The sequence below is a fragment of the Hemicordylus capensis genome, chromosome 2 (assembly GCF_027244095.1).
Source record: "Hemicordylus capensis ecotype Gifberg chromosome 2, rHemCap1.1.pri, whole genome shotgun sequence".
NCBI classification, from domain to species: Eukaryota; Metazoa; Chordata; class Lepidosauria; order Squamata; family Cordylidae; genus Hemicordylus; species Hemicordylus capensis.
In genome coordinates, this window is record NC_069658.1 from 119,930,001 (window position 1) to 119,949,230 (window position 19,230).

A 19,230-nucleotide genomic window follows, 5' to 3' on the forward strand; every position below is an offset into this window, starting at 1 on the left:
AAAAAAAAATGAAATGAAGAGCCCCACTAGAAGCAACATGTTTGCATATTTACATGTTCTGCTCATTTGACTCTTTTCTCTTTTCTACTACCTTCAGAGCAAGTTGGTCCCTGGTCTCTCTGGGGTGGCAGTTGGGGGAGGGAGGGGACACCTCAGCTGAAACATGGGAGCTGGATGGCAGCAGCTCCCCAGCCTATTTAATATCCTTTTTGCTTAGGAAACACCAGATTAGCGGAGTAGGTCATTCTGATACTGAAGGTGTCAGACACACCTTTCAAGTGGAGGTTCTTTTATAGTTAGCAGAGGAAGAGCAACTGTTCATATTCATTCCAATAGAGTGACTTTTCCAGTGGCCATTACTGGTATTTATCTCTCTCTCTCTCTCTCTCTCTCTCTCTCTCTCTTTTAATTAAAAAAAAAATGTTGAGCCTTTTTGGAACAATTTTTTCATTTCGCTGCTATATAAACTGTTTTGTGAATCTTTTTGTTAAAAGTAGTATATTATCCTAAATAATTAATTCAAAGTTTAAAAGATGATAGACACTGTACAGGAGGACCTTGATATTCGCGGGGGTTCAGTTCCTCACTATTACTATGGAAATCGCGAATAGCAAGTCATTGGAGCAATGGGATCATGGGGGTTAGGTTCCCAGAGCCCCCAAAATTGCCCCTAAAATGCAAAAAATGGAGTTAAAGGGGTAAAATAACGTTCCCTACTGTGCTCTGCAAGTCTCCAGCAACCCAGCAGTGCTCCCTTTAAGCCAGAAATCACCCATTTTTTCATTTCCCTCGTGATTTTTCCCCTCAAGAAAATGAGCCGTAAAATGGTTCCTGCACTGTGACTCAAAACGACCTCCAAGGGCATTTCCAGCCTCCCCCAACCTGCGGATATATGAGTTTAACCTCCCTTTTGCTGGATTTTTACCCCGTATATTGAGGTCGGATATCTTATCCGGCTGCAGATAAGAGAATCCACAGATGCTGGATCCATAATATTGAGATGTCCTCAAATATCCTCAACCACAGTTTTACAGAAAGCATGACAGTGCTGTTCAGCTGGGCAATGGAGGAATGCTATTCCTACATAAAAGCAGAGAACATAATATTAAATAGTAGTTCAGTAAAATCATTCCTGTTAGGAGGTAATATAACAGAGTCCCAAGTATTTCAGTTTCAGATGACTAGAAATGATAGAACAATAGTGTAGAACCTAGAAATTCCTGATGATTTAATAGTTATATCGTTTAAACTATTTTTCTCAAATATCAGAATTCATAATTTGGATTTCAACAAGTGCTGAATTTCATCTGGTCATGATGACATCTACTGACAGATGCCTTCATTGTGTTTTTGGTTACTGAAGTGGTAGCCATAAACTTTACATATCAAGCACAAGAATGGCAAAATTGACCATCTCTTATGAAAATTTAGGAGTCTGACTTGTATTCTTGGCCAAACAAAAGATCAACCTATTAACGTGGGCACAGGCAAAGCCAATTTTATTTCAGAAAGGAGCTTTGCATCTTTCCCAGCTGCTATATCAACAATAAGTTAAGACCCCATACCTCTATGCTATCTAAAACAGTGGAAACCACCTTAGCCTGAAAATGTGGGGGGGAGGGCAGGAGTAACCAACTGTCGATTCCTTTCATAAAAGAAGTTCAAATGATCCCTATAATTCATCTTATTTTATCAACAGCTGCATCATGTTGGGCTTGCTGAAGCAGACTGGCTGTAAAATGAACACCTAAGTAACTAAGGGTTATAAACTACTGTATAGGATTATGCATTTTCTATTGCACCCAGACCCAAGGAGACACGGACACAGAAGCATTATGGAGGAATTGGCCACTTTATTAGGGGTACAAGTTTTAAACAGTGCCTGCAGAGGCACGGCAGCTGGGGTTGGCATTCACAGCAGCAACAGTGCGGACTCGAATGGGGGGGCCCACCGCGTGGCCACCCCTGCCCTAGAATCTCATGGCACAGACACCTTGGCTCCAGGCGGCCCACCTTCCAGAAGGGGGCGCCCTTTGTTGCCGACTTAAGGTCAGGACCCTGCAATTGACATCACCCGTCCGACGCTGTCAAGCCATACGGAAGGGTGTCGGTTGCAGAGAGGTAGGAGCAAGGCAGCATCCCTGATCTGTAAAGCCTCAAGGGATCCTCCCCTCCACCTTACAGCTAAAGCTTACCTAAGGTGCCGCACCGCATTAGCCATTCACCTCCACACTGTGCACGCCACAGCGGGCGTCAGCCTAGCTTGATGCCCCACCACCCCACAGGCCAAACAGCACTGTTGCCAACCCCAGCCGCAGATCATCTAAAAAAAATACCTCATACCCAGGGGGGACAAGTGCACGCCGTCACCCCTGAATAACTGGGGGAGCGAGAACACAATGTCGTCATGTGGAATGCACCCACCCCCTTTCATGGCGATGAAGCGTGCCACGGCCACGTTCACCCCGCGCCTAGCCCTATCTACCTTGTTCTGCTTCACCACCCCCCTCCAGACTCTCCACTGAGTGATGTCAGACCAGATGACCACCAGCCCCGGGCACCAGAAGAGGACGACCTCCAGGTCCTGGGCAATCTGTCTTGAGAGCGAAATGCCAGACTGGTCCGCCAGGTCGTTGCCTCCAAAATGCAGCAGCAGGACATCTGGGACAGGATTCCCCTCCAGGAACTCGCACAGCATCGGCAGGAACTGGGCCCTCCGCATGCCCCGCCGGCCAAGCCACTCCACAGTGGCCCAATGTCCCAAACCAAGCTGGGGTCCAGGGTTGGCGTTCTGCGCCCACTTGCGCGCCCAGAAAATGAAGGAATGGCCCAGTATGAGGACTCTGGCGTGCTGCCCGGCCGCCCTCGGTCCAGTCAACTGAGGCCCTGCGCAAGGGGAGAAAGCGTTATGAGTGGCACACATAAACGGTTCGTGGGGGTGGGGTTGGGGGGGAGGGATGGGGCAGTTCTTATGCGCCCGCCTACCGCACGTATCAGCGGTAAGCCGCAGACCGCCACCTGCCCAGCTGCCGGATTTCTGGGCCCGAATAACCCATCCGAGCAGCCATGGAGGCCGCCCCAATCCGAAAGGAGTGGGGGGCCAGGTCCTGGGTAGGCACCCCCGCCGCCACAAAAGCCCTCCTCATCACCGCCCAAAACTGGAATTGGGTCATGTGGCGCCCATTAGCATGGACAAAGAGGCACCCCATAGCTGAGCCCCTGGCCTCCGCGTACGCCTCCAGCGCACGGACTGGGCACAAGCCCGGGTCGCCTGCGGCATGCAGCACAACACTCTGCCCCCTGCCCCTCTGATCTGTTTTTGAAAACCGCAGGTGTAGCACTACCCGGGAAGCACCCATGGTGAGGTCACTAAATTGAAGTACCCTACCCATAGGGCTGCGCCTGCTCCTGGGGAACATCTCTCCGACCCTAAAGGCCCCGAAGAAAGCGACCAAGGCTGCTGCCCGGAACAGGATCTCCTCATAAGGGGACACACAAACCCCCGCAAGTTGCTGCAGTGCCAGCTGCAGCGCCTCTGGGGTGACCGGCCTACGTCGGTCCGGTTGCACGGGCGTCTCCCTCGCCCAGCCTTCCAGCATGCGCCGGACCCTGAAGTCCCTGGAATGGTCGGGGAGGCCCATCGATTTCACAAAGAAAGCCAGCGCAGCCAAATGGCCGGCCATGGTGCTCACCGCCAGCCCCTGGGCTCGGAGGTGCACCGGGTATTGCATCAGTTGTTCCGGCGGCACTGGCCACACATGGACCAATCCTACCCGAGCTCTAAACTGCAGAAAGGCCCTGACCCTTTTGTCGTAGACGACCCATGTCCTGGGCGCTAGGGAGGCTTGGATGGCCCTAAACGCCTCTACATCCCAAGGTTCCATAACCATTCAGGCACCTGCTCGGGCTCCTTGGTGGCTCCAGACACCAGCTTCCGGAAGCGCTGCATCTGGAAGCGAGACAGGGCATCTGCCACCTTGTTCTGCACCCCAGGAACGTGCTGGGCAGTGAAGAGCGTGGGAAGGACTGAGCCGGCACAGGCCTGCTGCCGGCTCGCTGCTGCTAGCCCCGCCTCCGAGACGGAGCCGGGCCAATGGGAGCTAGCTCCCGGTGCCACGTGCTCCCGGAGGTGGGGCTGAGGGCAAACAAGCCGCACAGCCTAGAGAGGCTGCGATCGGCTGGCATCATTCCACTGGTTGAGGGGAAGGATGGAGCTATGGTGGGTGTGCTCTTCCTCCCCCACTTCTAGTAGATTCTTCCAATCACCAACTTTGGCTTCTGATCACCCACCAAGAATTTCACAGCCTTATGGATTTTTTAGTTATTTTAAAGAGTTGTTTGTTGTTTTTATGTGAAAGTGTTAAATATGACTCCAACTCCCCACCCCGCTCTTTTCTATCTATGGCCAAACAGATTTTGAAATACTACTAAAACCTATTCGATTGTAGGCTATAGTGGTACAGAAACACTTATGAGTACATATCATGGGCTGTGATGTTTCTTCATACCACCTTCAATTATTGTGTGGGGGGGGAATGTTTATTTCCAGAAATAAACATTATTTAAATGTTTAAATCCATCCCTTAGTGGATTTGCGATCCCAAATACACTTTTGCATCTTTTATTCTGATGTATACAGCAAAACTGTGGTTAAAGTATTCTGAGCTGGCTTCTTGCATCTGTTTAACAAATGGATAGCCACTCACTCACTCACCTGCCCCCTACCTGCTCTTCTCTGTTTGCATATGGAATCCCCACTGCCCAATCACCATGGTGCTTCTGTTCTGTCACCTGCGATTGGTAAATCACTGTGTGGGCGGTGCTTGCCACGTACAACCTTAGTGTATTATATATGTACTAGCTGGGCCGGGCACAGAGGATCTGCGCCTCTAGTTTGGTCCAGCTGTTTTCTCCTGCTTGCTGCCGCCGCTGCCATTGTTTTCTCGCCACGTGCCTGCCAGTGCTTAGCTTCCCACCTGCCGGCTGCCTGTGCCCGGCTGGCCCGCCCGTCTCCACCTCCTCCAGTCAGCTGGCCGCCTCCTTGCTTTCTACCGCCAGGGTCGCTCTGCCCACCGGCACAGCTCCACTGGCCGTCCGCCTCCTTCCACCGGTGTGGCTTCCCCCACCGGTGCGGATCCACTGGCTGGCCACCTGCTCCCACTGGTGTGGCTCCACCCACTGGTGCAACTCTGTTGGCTGGCCTCCTCTTCCTGCTGGTATGGCTTTGCCTGCCGACGTGGCTCTGCCGACTGGCCGCTCCTCCCACTGGCCGCTCCTCCCACCAGCGTGGCTCCACTGGTTGCCCACCTCCTCCTGCCAGTGCGGCTTTGCCCGCCGGCACAGCCCCACTGGCTGGCTGCCTCCTCTCGCTGGCACGGCTCCACCAGTAGGCGCGATTCCATTGGCCGCCATGGCTGTTTTCTTCCCCCATCCCTGTGGCCTCCACCCTCTGGCACGGCCCCACTGGCTGGCCACCTCCTCCCACCAACACAGCTCCACCAGTAGGCGTGATTCTGCTGGCCGCCATGGCTGCTTTCTTCCCCCATCCCTGTGGCTATCCAGCAGCTCTCAGAACTCTCGCGAGAGCTGCCATGCTTGGGATTAGCCAAGAGTACATCTTAAAGAATCAAATATAAAGAAGATTAGCTGATCCAGTGCAGAGTATCTGTGCCCCTAGTTCCCCTGTCTCCCCCCATCTTCATTTTGTCTCCCCCTTCCCTTCAGCCCCAGTTTGTTCTCCCTTCTACCTTCAGCCCAGGTTCATCCCCCCCCGCACTTCTGCCGACTGGCCGCTCCTCCCATCGGTGCGGCTTTGCCTGCTGGCGTGGCTCCACTGGCCGGCCTCCCCCTCCTGCTGGCAGGGCTTTGCCCACCCGCACAGTCCCACCGGCCAGCCTCCTCCTCCTGCGAGTGCAGCTTTTCCCACCGGCACAGCCCCACTGGCTGGCTGCCTCCTCCCGCCAGCGCGGCTCCACCAGTAGGTGCGATTCAGCCCCAGTTTGTTCCAAGGTTGCCAGAACCTAAGGAGTATACTCGTGGGTCAAATGGGCCGTAAGCCAGAATTTGGCTTTTAAAAAGCCAAATCTGGCCGCTCAGGTTTGTTCTCCCCTCTTTCCCTTCAGCCCCAGTTTGTTCTCCTTCCCTTTCTTCAACTCCAGTTTGTTCTCTCTCCTACCTTCAGCCCAGGTTCGTCCCCCCCCCCCCCCCCGCCGGCTTCAGCCCCAGTTCTAAACGTTTGCTTGGAAGCGAACTCTATCATAACCGAAGCTTTCTTTAGGAAAAGAAATATATTTAGGATAGGAGCATTAATGCAAAAGTAACTATTAATTATCTTGCAGAAATCTACCATATGGAACAAAAATTGTACCTCTTTCCCCCTTTCTGCCATGTACTTTGCCCTGTGTGCCATCCATAGGTTCCTTCCTTCCTTCCTTCCTTCCTTCCTTCCTTCCTTCCTTCCTTCCTTCCTTCCTTCCTTTCTCTGGGGTGCTGCCACTATTGTTATCATCTGAGCTTATTCTGCCCGCTCCTAGCAGCCTCCCTGGTTGCAACTGCATCTCCAGGCTTGGAGATTGCATTTTTGCTATGCTCAGGAGCTGCACTGCAATGTGAGCTCCTAGTCTATGTTATACATGGGGATAAGTTACTTTGTTGGCATTACACTGGTCACCCCTAGATTTGACTACAAATCCCACAAATTGGAAAGGGGATTAACTTCACACTTTCTTCGAGGGGTGCCCAGCTAAGCAGACTCCCAGGACTAGCTACTGCAAGTGTCTGTCATCTAAGATCATTTCAGCCTTGGGATAAAATCTAAACTTCCCTCTTCCTCTTGCAAAAATAGAATACCTGGCCATTAGGCCAGGGAGAAAAGACAGATAAGACAAGTTTCTTACCTGCAGCCTCCATTACAATAGGGATGAGAAAGTGATGTAACTTTGAAAGTGTGCTTATTGAAACTGTTGATAGAATTATTGGGAGAGTCAGTCGCAGCACAGGATATTCTTTAAATGCACCTGCACACTCCAATTGTCCTCACAATCACCCTTGAATGCCATAGGCGATTCACACACATTCATACCAGGAAAGACTAAGACACAATGCATTTTTTTTAAAAAAAGGTTGCCTGGGCTCCCCTATTCAGCAGAGCAGGACAAAAGAAATGTGCCCTCAAGGCACATTTTGGGATACAAGTATCTCTAACTCCGTGACCCAGTTTGCTTCCTTGTGTATATTACACCTGGGACTCCCACTGCAAAACATCTCAGTGCCTCTCACTCTGGACCCCAGCAGACCACCTTGGTGTTCCTCTCCAGTACAGGTGATATAGTCTCTTGCCTGGCTTCTTCAGGGCTGAACCCATCCCTTTCTCTTATTTCTGAAATCTTGCCCCTCTATCTTAAAGTACCTCTCTAGCCCACCTGGGAATTTACACATAATTTGGAACAGTAAGCTAAATGTGCCTGACAATAGTCTGTTTCTTAGCATATTTGTAGTGCCTTTAAACTAGGGTCACATAGTAACTTAGTCTGATTTTATTTTTAATACACTCCTCTTTGATTTAATTAAAAACCCTCTCTCAAGCCAATTTTCTTGAGTTCATAGGCTTGCACAAATTAAGGCTGATTGGAACTATCTTCTCTTTTGAGCTAAATTGCCCACATTCGCTCGAACTAGGGGGTACAGGCCAATCACCCTTGAGGCAGTTTCATTAACACTATTTAACAGGAAGAAGAAGAAGGAAGTATAGGTTTAAAGTACTAAATTTGAGTCTTAGGACCTTTCCAGCGCCCAAGTTTGTCTTGGAAAATGTGAAACAATAAGAAAAGAGGGAAAGAGTGAGAGAAGTTCTCACTCACTGATGAAAAGGGAGCCTCTGAGCATATGCAGGGAGGCTCTCCACTGTCACCCACTGCAAGGACCCACAGACACTTCTGAGACTGAGGCCAATGGGCATTCCTTACAGGAAGGTGTGAGCCCCAGAAGCTCTCGTTTTAGTTTGGGGTGGAGGGGAGGGGGGTTACCTGCCGGCCTCTTGGCTCCCCTGCACCGGTCATCTCTGCGGCTCTGCACACTCTGGCGGGGCACAGGTGAGCACACTTGGCTGCCCGCTCAACTCTCTGGTTCTCCCGTGGCAGCCGCTGCCTTCCCCCATATCCTGCCCTCCGTTGCCCAGTGGCAGTTGCAGGAGGGGCCTCCAGGCGTTTCTTGTTGCCAGGGCAACGGGCAGCCGCAAAGGGGGCTTGTAGTGAGTTGGCGGAGCCTGAGCCTGAGGTGGCTGCAAGGGACAGGGAGGGCGAGGGTGCGCTCCTCCTTGCCCTCCTGCTATTGGACTTGGAGGGCAGTTATTCTCCTATGTTCTCCCTGCTGCGACTTAAGGTGCCCAGCTGAGCTTCTTGAAAGTATTGCTGTTAATCAGAGTCATCATCTTGCTTCCCATTACATCTTACCGAGCCAGTTGAGTCAGGTTAGCCCCAGTTCGTTCTCCCCACTTCAGCCCCAGTTAATTCTGTTCGTTCATTCCTTTTTTAATGCACCACTTTCTCTCACTGCCGGCCTGGCCGCTGCTTTCTCTCACTGCCTGCCGGCTGCCCTGACCACCAGCTGTCGTTTTCCTCTCCCCCTCCCCTCGCTTGTGGACTCTCGCGAGAGCTGCCACACGTGGGATTAGCGACGGGTATGCCTGAGAGAGAGAGAGAATTGTATTGTTAGTTCAAAGGAAACATAGTATCTCTAGACCAAATGAATTTGTATCAGTAATTTCTTGGAATTCTGGCTCATCTGATGGCTTTTCTTTAACTATATGGGATCAGTTCAAGATATGTTACAGAGACTTAAATAGCCTGAGCCCAAGGTAACCAAGAGACAATACCTTTCCCCATATTTTTTCCTTTCCATGTACCATTGCATGTAAGGTCACTTGAGGACACTCTCATAATCTTACTATCCTTGTTCTCAGTCAAGAGAACAAGGGCACTCAGGTGTTCTTAGTAGCTGCCTCATTACTTTGGTGTTTCCTATTCCTGGAGTCTCTTCCAAGTCTAGTTGTTTCCTAAAAACAGTGTAAGACTTTTATTACTCAAATTAACTTTTGGTGGCCTGAGATAGGGCAAGATGGCAATTAAGCAGTGTTTTGGAGGGTGTTTTCCCCCCCTTTGTTTGTAATTAGCACATTGTTATTCACCCTAAGCCTTTTTCATAAGAAAGGCTATGGACTTGAACAACATAAAATAAATGCTTTTGGCCACCACTCAAATCCCAAAAGGCATATTCCAAATAAATGTTTTATTGTACTTAGCCATATATCAGATTTTGGGGTATAGATAGTAGGAATATGCACGAAGTGTTTTGTGCACATCCTGGGGGGCAGAGAGTGAGCACTTTAAGAGGAGGAAGGCAGGTTTTGCCTGCTTCTCCATGGACCTTCTGCTGCTCCAACATGGCACTGTTGGGATTAAATGCCCCACCGTGGGGCTGCAGGGTTGCTCCCAGCAGTGTGCCAGGTGTCATCATCACAGAAATGGCGTTCACACATGCTAAGATGTCATTTCCATGACAATTACACCCTGCACACTGCTGGGAGCAGCCCTGCAGCCCCTCAGCGGGGTGTGCATGTAATCCCAACGCTGTGGTGGGGTGCGGTGCAGGGCCACAGAGGAGCAGGTAAGACCTGCTTTCTTTCTCTTAAAGTGTTCGGTCACCCCCCACCAAAACGATTTGGTGGGGGAAGCACAAAGCATTTTCATGCCTCGAAATAGAGGCACGAAAAAGCTTCATGCACATCCCTAATAGATATATGGATATGCACCTAGGGTTCTACTCCAAATTCCCCCACTAGGCTTGTTGCTATATTAAAAGATAATACTTGTTGCTATATTAAAGTATAAAGGATGTACTTTTGGTATGCCATTTTAATTTTCAATCTTAGTTGATAAAATATATAACATGATGTATCTTCAAGTGGTAGTCCACATTTTTTTTGTCCATCCCACTGTTCCAGTGTGTGCACACACATATTTTATTTGTACTCATTTTTTTCCCTAGGAATTCCAACATTATTCTTTAAGTGAGCTGGAATATCTCATAACATCACAAAAGACTGAAATAAAGCTTTTACAGGAAAAACTGAAAAGAGCAAATCGTACACTAGCAAATCATAGCCTTTGCAGCAGAGATTTCCTGGACTGCAGCAATGCTAGGGCTGGGAAGGAATACAAGGTAGGAAAGCTTTATTGCCTTGTGTATTTGTGTCAAAATGAGGTTGGCAAAGCTTGACATTTTGCTCTGGGACTCTGATAATAACAGTTTTAATAACTGTCGATGCTACTTATAATTCTGGAAGCTTGATCGAAGAGTTTTTTTATTATCTGCCAACTACTTGTTAAAATAACTGTTGGGAGTAGGAAGTTTTACCTTATTAAACACTGAATAAAGGATTGTTAATTTCATGAAATTATTTAAAGGTTCAATTCTTTGTAGGATTCTTAAGATGAATATTTATTACTTGATCCTGTTTGTGAAGATGCCCATTCTTTCCAAACAGATGAACTTCAGGAATTGAGTTTGAGATTTAAAAGTTTGTAATTAAATGCAAATGCTGAGTTAGGAGTTCTGTACAACTGCTGATATTTTATCTTAATAATTAATTTATTCTACATTTATTTATTTTATCTGTTTGAGTTGGTATTTCACCCTGCCCTGGAGGTTCAGGACTTGTTTCACTGTGTCATTAAACAAAATGGAAAGAAACGAAAAATACAATGTGATAAAATAATCCCACCTACTTTCATTACCCTGCTTTCCAGTGCCAGTCAAATAAAAAGATTATTTCTCTGATTTTGGAAGATGCTAAGGTTATGGAAAACATACAAGTGATTCATACCTTGGAGCAATACACAGAATTCTTGTTCTACAAACTTGTTGTATGGATGTATGGTTGCCAAAGCATTTTTTAGCCGCTGCCAGTCTGTGAAGACAATACTGAGCTAGATAGACCAATGGTCTGACTCAGTATAAGGCAGTTTCCTATGTTCCTATGTTCCATCATATCTATTGTTGGAGCCATAAAGGAGATCTCTAAGGTATGTAGGGTCCAAATGGATAAGTCTCTATAGGTCAGAACTACCTTCCTGAATTGTACCCAAAGGTTTGTAGGAAGTCATTATTTGTAAAGCCAGAAAGTACAGTATGGCTGCTTTTTTGTGTATGTCAGTTCATTTTCCATTAAAACGATCAATAAAGTTCATTTAAATAATGTGTGTGAATTACTACTGTGCATTGGCTAATCCCAGAATTTAAAAAAACAGCTACAATGTTTAATTTATAATATTCCTGTGGATATAGGATTGGATCCAAAGGTTTGCTTTATCTGGAGGAAGAAGCCCTTTCTCAGAGAGAATGGAACATTTTGGATTTAACTCATCCTATGAAAAATAGAAGGTGACTTCACAGAAGAGAAAGAAAACATCATCTGAATGTAACAATATGTTATAAATTGGGATCGGGTGCGGAGCCACCATTGGGCCAATGGGTTCAAAGAACCCGGGCCGCACACAATCAGGGGCTGCGCTTCACGGCCCCAACACCCCGCCCCCTGCATCTGATGTCAGACGCGGGGGTGCAAGTTTACCTCCCGAGTGGGGGCCACACAGCCCCTTCGGTAGTTAAACTCCAACTCCCAAACGGAGCCTCAAGGCTCCGTTTGGGAGCCAGACCACGCCCCCCATGTCTGACATCAGGTGCGGGGGCGTGGTCTGACATCAGAAGCAGGATGTGGGGTCAGGGGGCTGTGGCTGCACACAGGCCGCCAGCAGTCAGGCTCCACCACTGATTTGGATTCTTTCCCTGTCTCCTCCACCTAGTAGTAGTAGTGACTTCTGCAGTCCTAAGTATACTAACTAGAAAGCAAGTCCCATAGAAATACTTAGGACTGAACTGTAAGACTGAAATCCAGAATTCCAAATGAATGTGTGTTAAGGGGGTCCCTCATACATTACTGTATCACGTGGGATCTATATTCCTATGTTTGTTTGCATGTTGATGTTATACCATTTGGCAGCCTGGAAGCACATGAGAAGGACCAGTCTTGCAGATCTTTCTGTAATGTGGCCAGGAGGAAGGTTGATGATCAGGTGTAAAGAATCTTTGCTATTGATTCCACCCTTATGGGTAGCCGCCTTGGGTAAATGATGGATGTAAAATTGTAGTAATGTATGAAGAAGCTCTAAGATTTTAAATATTAATCACTACTTTGGAGGCTAAGTATTCACTAAAATAGTGAATACTATTCACTATTCACTAAAATAGTAAAACTGTACCTACAGTTTCTGTCGCCAGTCAAGTCTAGTTGCACAATTTCTATTTGCTATTGAAGACTTTGTAAACGTATCACACTCCATCTTTGGCCTAAGGACATAGTTCATCTTTACTTACAGCTGATCTGCAACAAAATATATTTTACAATCTGTATGGTGCCATCAATGTACATGACACTTTACAGCTATTACTATAGTAATCTTTACAATGCTGCAAGTGTAAAAATGTTCTTAAAGATTTATATAGTATAGCAGTGCATTAACAGCAAGAGAGACACTCTACCGGAACAGTTAATCTGATTTAAGCTGTGATGTTAACCACACTTCCAAGTAACTCCTGTTGAAATGAGGATTGGCTTGCTGTGATCAGGCAATAGGTGTACACTGTTGTCCCTTTTCTGTGGTATGGACCTGCAGTGTTTGACCAGCTGAGATTTAACCACAGCTCCAAGTATGTGTAGGTGATGTGAACAAGCAGGATATGAGAAATTTGGCCCTGTTGTTTATATGTTGTAAGAGCGATCCTTTCATAGAGAGATGGGATGCTAAAAAGATAAATGGTAATTCTAGGTGGCTGGGAAAATGGTCAAGGAAATATGCTTACAGACCTATGTCTTCAGTTTAGGGAGAGACAAAATCAAATAATAATGATTTTATTATTTGAGCCAGTTCACATGACCCATCAGCTCCCATGTAAAAACGTGAAAGAACTTGCAAGAGCCAGCATGGTGTAGTAGTTAGAGTGCTGGGCTAGGACCAGGGAAACCTGAGTTCAAATCCCCATTCAGCCATGATACTTGCTGGGTGACTCTGGGCCAGTCACTTCTCTCTCAGCATAACCTACTTCACAGGGTTGTTATGAAGAGAAACTTAAGTATGTAGTACACCGCTCTAGGTTCCTTGGAGGAAGAGCGGGATATAAAATGTAAATAAATAAAATAAATAAACTTGAGTACCAGGCTCATGACCATGCAGCACTCATATGTAAACTCATGTATGTAAACTCAGCATCTCCGTATGTGGACTATTTTATGTGACCTTGCAAATTGTGTCATTATGTTGGCTCAAAAAATGTTGATGCAATTGCTCATATCCTGGTTACCATATACAGCCTCTATGTTGGAGCATTGCTTCATACAAATTACGGCTTCACATGAGTGGTCCTTCACATATGGATTATCTGTGTGTCTGTTGAACAGCTGCTTTCTAGCACCTGGATCAAGTATTGAAAGCTACCTTTAAGGTAGCATTGAAGCTACCATTGAAAGCTACCATTGAAAAGTAGCATAGGAAGCTGCCAGGCAGACGATTCGTCCATCTAGCTCAGCACTGACTGGTAGTATCGGAGACACCTATATTGGGCAGTAGCATTATAGGAAGATGCTGAAAGGCATAATCTCATACTGTGTGGGAAGAGGCAATGGTAAACCTCTCCTGTATTCTACCAAAGAAATCCACAGGGCTCTGTGGTTGCCAGGAGTCAACACCAACTCGACGGCACAACTTTACCTTTACCTAGTGACTCTTCAGGGTTTCGGACATAGGCCTTTTCCAGCTTTTCCACTTGAAGATGCCAGGTATTGTATCTGGAATTTTCTACATGAAATGTTGATACCCTTCCACTGAATTATTACTTTATCCTCACCCATCTTAAGGCTTGGTGAGTTGTAGATCACCAAACTAGAATACCCTTTTCACATGATTGTGCTGCTGCCATGGAATACAACTAAACACCTGTGTTTCCCAATTCCCTGACAGAAAGACTTGACTGAACACTCTTGTACAATGCTGTTGCTAATGGATGGAGGCAATCCTCCATACAATTAAGCACCCTTCTGGTTTCTGTAGATTTTATGAGTGTTTAGAGTTTGTTTCTCTTTGTTTTCTATTGCCCAATCCAGAGACCCATGTATACCTCTAGGACCTCTAGCCAAAGGAGCTGAAATGCATTCGCTGGGACCAATGGAATTCTTATAAATTTGAATACAAAGATCAACTATCTCCACCATCCAAATGTGCAAGAAATCTGTGCATTTATAAGAAGTTCATTGATTTCAGTGAATGCATCTCAACTCCTTTGGCTTTGGCAGATACCTGTGCATATAATGATACTAATTGCTTTTGATATGAACACCGTGCTATCCTTCTGGGGTATCTTGCAGGAATGGGACTGGAAGGCCCTGTCAGTGGCTCCAGCCCTTCCTCATAGAGGTCTTAGAAGTGGGACTGGGGGACTGCTTCATCACCCTATGGCTATTGGTCTCTGGGGTGTAACAAGGGTCCATCTTGTCCCCTATGCCTTTAGCATCTACAGGTACACATCTCAACCTGGTTTTTAAGGACTGCATCCCTGAAACTGGGCCAGTGGGTGCTCTCTGGGAGTTCACCTTAGTTCTCCATCCCCTGATTTTGGGAGTGCAGTCCTTAGAGTCCAGGTCTGCAGCCGACTTGGAGAGACTTTCTCTCCAAGCCACCTCCCAACTTGGACTTTAAGCACTGTACTCCCCAAGTGGGGGGTGACGGCAAGATCCCCCCCCCCCGAAACAACTCACTGGGCCAGTGGGTGCTTCCTGAGGGATTACTGTCAACCCAGATCTCAGGGGTGCAGTGCTTAAAAACCAGACTGAAGTTTACGTGGAGAGAATGTCTCTCCAAGTTACAGGGCTGATTTTGTTCCAAAATTACTATTAGAAATAGAAGAATTTCCACTAAGACAGCAGAGATTTTAGTCAAAATCCCAACTTTTGGAATTTATGGAGTTTTATTGTATTTTAACTTTTGTAAAGCACCTTGGGATGCCTTATAAAAGGCGGTATAAAAATTGAACAATTATCTATCAGGGCTCCCTGCTGTACTATCTGAAATCCTTCCAATAATTCCTGACAGTGGGTATATTATTCCTATCAGACTGGTACGATTGTACAGCCCTAATGTTTATCCTTGTAACTACTCTGTCAGGTAGGTCATGGCTGAATGTAGATTTGAACTTGGCTCTCCCTCTAGTCTGACACTCTAACTATTAGACCATGTTGGCTTTGGTGGTTGAAATGTAATAAATAGCCCTTGTAAAATAAGTGTTCAAAAGGAAGCATGTATTTAAATATGTTTTTCAAAGTGGAGTTGCATCACAATAGTGTGCCTGCCTTCTTTTATGAATAAAAATGAAAACAAAACCAAGCAGTCTTTCTTTTCTCTTTATTACAAGAAGAGCTGTGATTAATGTTGGCAGAATTACAGATCCTTTTGATTTGATAAAAGAATGGAAGAAACTAGATGATAAAGGCCTCTACATATTTTAGGCAGTAAAGTATTAATCAGCTTACAATGATATAAAGATGTTGCCCACTGTTCCAACCGGAGTTATAAACTAGGCTGGATATTTCATTTTTTACATAAGGACATATGACATAGTAAGAGTAAGAAGGTTGCCCTGTTTAAGTGCTAGTTTCACACATCCTTTCTCCAGATTGCTATATGAAGCTGCACATAATATAAACACACATTCTTGTCTCTAGTTAGGCATATTATAGTTAATGACCATATGGTCATTATGGTATAAGATCTACTGTCTGTTGTATTTATATTCCTCAAGCATATTGTTCCTTCAACTTCACAGTGTGTTAAACTATTTCAAAGGGGAAAAAATCCTTTCCCTCTTGTTTCTGGTTGTCCTATCAAGTGTAACCTTGGACCCTTACAGAGCAATTAGATCAGCCTCTATCCCCTCCTTTGTAATGAGGTTTCTTGCATTTCTGAGTCTATAACCCTTTAGTCTTCCCTAATGGGACATCATTATTCTGAAAGAAACAATGTAAATGTAAATGAATATTCTCATTAACGAGTCACAGAGAAACCTTTAGTGGTAGCGCTGTGGTAATTCTGCTTGTTATTTCTCTGGTATTCCATGCAGGATTTTTTTTTATATAATTCATTATTAGTATTCAAAATTACTTGTTCTTTAATTTTGCATGTCTTTCATAATCCAGTGTTCCAACCAGTTCAACCATGTCCTTGTTTTATTCTCCAGGAAACACCTGTGAAACGTTCAAGGTCTCTGTCCCCAAAGAGCTTTTTGAAAGAGTCGGAGGAACTAAATAAGCTTAAAATAGCTGGAAAAAAAATTGAAAACTTAGAGAAGACACTACAGCTAAAGGTGAAAATTAAGAAAACAACAACACTTTTTAGCTTTCAGTTGGCATAGATGAAGATAAACAAAAATTCCCCTTTCTTTTTCAAAATATATCTAGCACTGCCTATTGGAAATTGGAACTAAGTTAGTAGGAAGGTATGCTCCCCATAGGCTTAAAGTTTTAGTCTCTCAGTGATTCATATGCAACAGCAATATATAGTAAAATGTTCAAGCTGCTTCATGAATGGATTTGATCTGATACATGCCTTTGATCTGTTAATTATTAGAGACTGAACTATTGCAAAGATGTCTGTGGAAAGGATTGTTTGTGTAGATCAGTGGTTCCCAACTTGGGTTCCTCCAGATGTTGCTGAACTACAACTCCCAGCATCTCCAGCCATAATAAATTGTAGCTGGGGATGCTGGGAGTTGTAGTTCAGCAACATAGAGGAACCCAAGTTGGGAACTACTGATATAGATCAACATGTCTCAAAGACCCACACACATCTATTTCACCAAGTGCATTGTACTTTTGCCTGAAATCTGCAGCCAATTGTACCTCTCCATCACACACAGATAGAGAGGTGCAACTGGCTGCGGATTCCAGGCAAAAGTACAATGCACTTGGTGAAATAGATGTGTGTGGTTCTTTGAGACATGTTGATCTACATCAGTAGTTCCCAACTTGAGTTCCACAGATGTGTGAAATAGGCACTCATAACCATTTTAGACCTGACAATCTTTCAGCTGAGGACAAGACGTGTTGTATATACTTGGCCTGTAACATTATAAGTGGTGCTAAGTTGGGTAGGATAAAGTTCAAAAGTGCTATGTTGGAGTCAATATTTACATGTCTTTGTAATTACAGTAAGTTTTAATCAACCCTGTGCACATTTGAACGTTTAGTCTTAGAAGTGTTTATGTAGTTCTTTTTCATTCTCACCCTACATGGAGTCTTGAGTTCAGCCACATGAGCCCTTGGAGTTTCATAGAAAGTGGCTTCAGTGATAGTGAACATCATGTTAGTATGTTAAGAGTAAGCACTATAATATTCAACTGATTGAGACTGTTCTCAAGGGCAGCCTAACCCGGGCTAGGGACGCCCAGCCTGGGTTAGGCTGCGCGTGAGAACTGCCAGGGTTGGGCCTGATCCCAGAGGGATAGCGTCACCTAGCCCGGCTTTTAAGCCCAGCTGTTAGCTAAGGTTAAGAGAGCAAGCACTTCCTTACCCCTGTCTACCTGCTCATGTGTGAGCACAGGCAGCTTCCAGCCTGGCTGCACTCAGAGATGGAGGCCAAGAGTGCCCATCTATTGGGGGAAATCCCCCCATGTTGCATGCATGTTGCATGGAGCATTGTGGGCTTCACGGAGGCCGGGACAATGAGTCGTGGCCGCAGATCAATCCTCCCTGCTCCACGCTGCACAGAGCAGGACGGATCATGTGGGAGCATGCTCCATGTCCCCACTAGCTAAACAGTGATCGTCTGGAGGGAAGACAAGGTTTGAGAAGCCTTTCCCCCACCCACTCATCTGGTAGGTCATGTGAAGGGCCCCATTATGCCCAATAAACACAAGTGCAGGAAAATGCCTTGGGTGTATTCTGGAACATTGTTTCCCATCTTACATAATTACAGGTGGTAGTAAGTGGATTCCATTGCAAGTACAATTTGCCAGTTTTGACAGTAGATTCTTGAAGCGCTGTAACATCAACAGTGGTTGGGATCTATAGCTATTTTTGAGCAACCAGTGGTAATTTTACTTCTTTATATTTTTTTACTTGAACAACAGAGCATTGCCTGTCTCTGCCTGTCCCCTCACCCCAATATGCACATTGCTTTAAATTATCCTGTGTTTCAAAAGTGGTTTGTTATACAAACTTGGCTGATGTTGTCTGAGAAACACAAATCCAAAGCCCAGTTGGGCATGCAGAACCAGTTGCGCTGTTCTTTGGATCCTGGCCAATATGTAGAGTCTCTATATTTTATCAAGAGTACAACACTGGATGTCTAATCAGCCATGATTATGAAGCCCGTGAAGTTAAGTTTAATGAATTGTGCATTGGCAGTTTATCATAAATGAGAAAGTTACTGTAGCTGTAGTATTCTTTCATTGTACAATGTACTCAGTCTTACCAGTAACTTATCCTCTTGGTGTTAAGCAGATCCGAGAAAATGATGAGCTGAGACAAGCCCATGAAAAGCGCAAAGAAAGGCTGCAGATGTTACAGACTAACTACAGAGCAGTTAAAAAGCAATTAAAGCACTGGGAAGAAGGCTATAGCAAGTAAGTTACACAGCTCGTTAAAACCATTACACCTATTAAATCCAAATGTAACGTGTAATTTTGTTGTTTAGGTGTTCTAGAAAGGAAATTGATTAAAATCATGAAAGGAAAAAATGTCATGAGAAATGTCAATGTCATGAAAAAATGTCTTCTTTATTGAAGAAGAACATGTGATGTAAACCGAGTGTTACTAGTACGCTGATGACACCCAGATCTACTTCTCCATTTCAACTTCTTCAGAAGCTGGCATATCCTCCCTAAATGCCTGCCTGGAAGCAGTAATGGGCTGGATGAGGGAGAATAAACTGAAGCTGAATCCAGATAAGACGGAGGTACTTATTGTGTGTGGTCAGAACTCCAGAGATGATTTTAATCTACCTGTTCTATATGGGGTCACACTTCCCCAAAAGGAACAGGTTTGCAGTTTGGGAGTAGTGGTGTTCATGATTCGGTCCGGAGGCCATTGACAAGGCCTCCGGACCGGTCCGGAATCCCCGCGGTTCG

General features: G+C 45.7%; 2 protein-coding genes across 4 annotated transcripts in view; one reads left to right on the forward strand and one right to left on the reverse strand.

Moving 5' to 3' along the window:
- CNTLN (centlein) overlaps nucleotides 1-19,230 on the forward strand; it is a 351,601-nt gene that overhangs the window by 130,287 nt on the left and 202,084 nt on the right. For all 3 annotated transcript variants that reach the window (XM_053300359.1, XM_053300360.1, XM_053300361.1), the window contains 3 exons: nucleotides 10,045-10,218; nucleotides 16,342-16,467; nucleotides 18,605-18,726. In XM_053300359.1, the coding sequence (XP_053156334.1) occupies nucleotides 10,045-10,218; nucleotides 16,342-16,467; nucleotides 18,605-18,726 (422 nt within the window). The remainder of the gene's footprint in view (nucleotides 1-10,044; nucleotides 10,219-16,341; nucleotides 16,468-18,604; nucleotides 18,727-19,230) is intronic.
- Nucleotides 1,908-6,414, reverse strand: LOC128346746 (uncharacterized). The gene is made up of 2 exons (XM_053300362.1): nucleotides 6,368-6,414; nucleotides 1,908-2,886 (listed from the first exon to the last, which is right to left on the reverse strand). The coding sequence occupies exons 1-2, from the start codon at nucleotides 6,411-6,413 to the stop codon at nucleotides 2,324-2,326; spliced, it is 609 nt and encodes a 202-aa protein (XP_053156337.1). The 5' UTR covers nucleotide 6,414; the 3' UTR covers nucleotides 1,908-2,323.

Bases quoted from the DNA above. Each gene is read 5' to 3' on its own strand.
- LOC128346746 (XM_053300362.1), bottom strand. From the start codon at position 6,413: ATGGATGGCACACAGGGCAAAGTACATGGCAGAAAGGGGGAAAGAG. The intron at 2,887-6,367 runs GTACAATTTTTG...CCCCTTGCGCAG, and splicing joins TGGCAGAAAGGGGGAAAGAG to GGCCTCAGTTGACTGGACCG.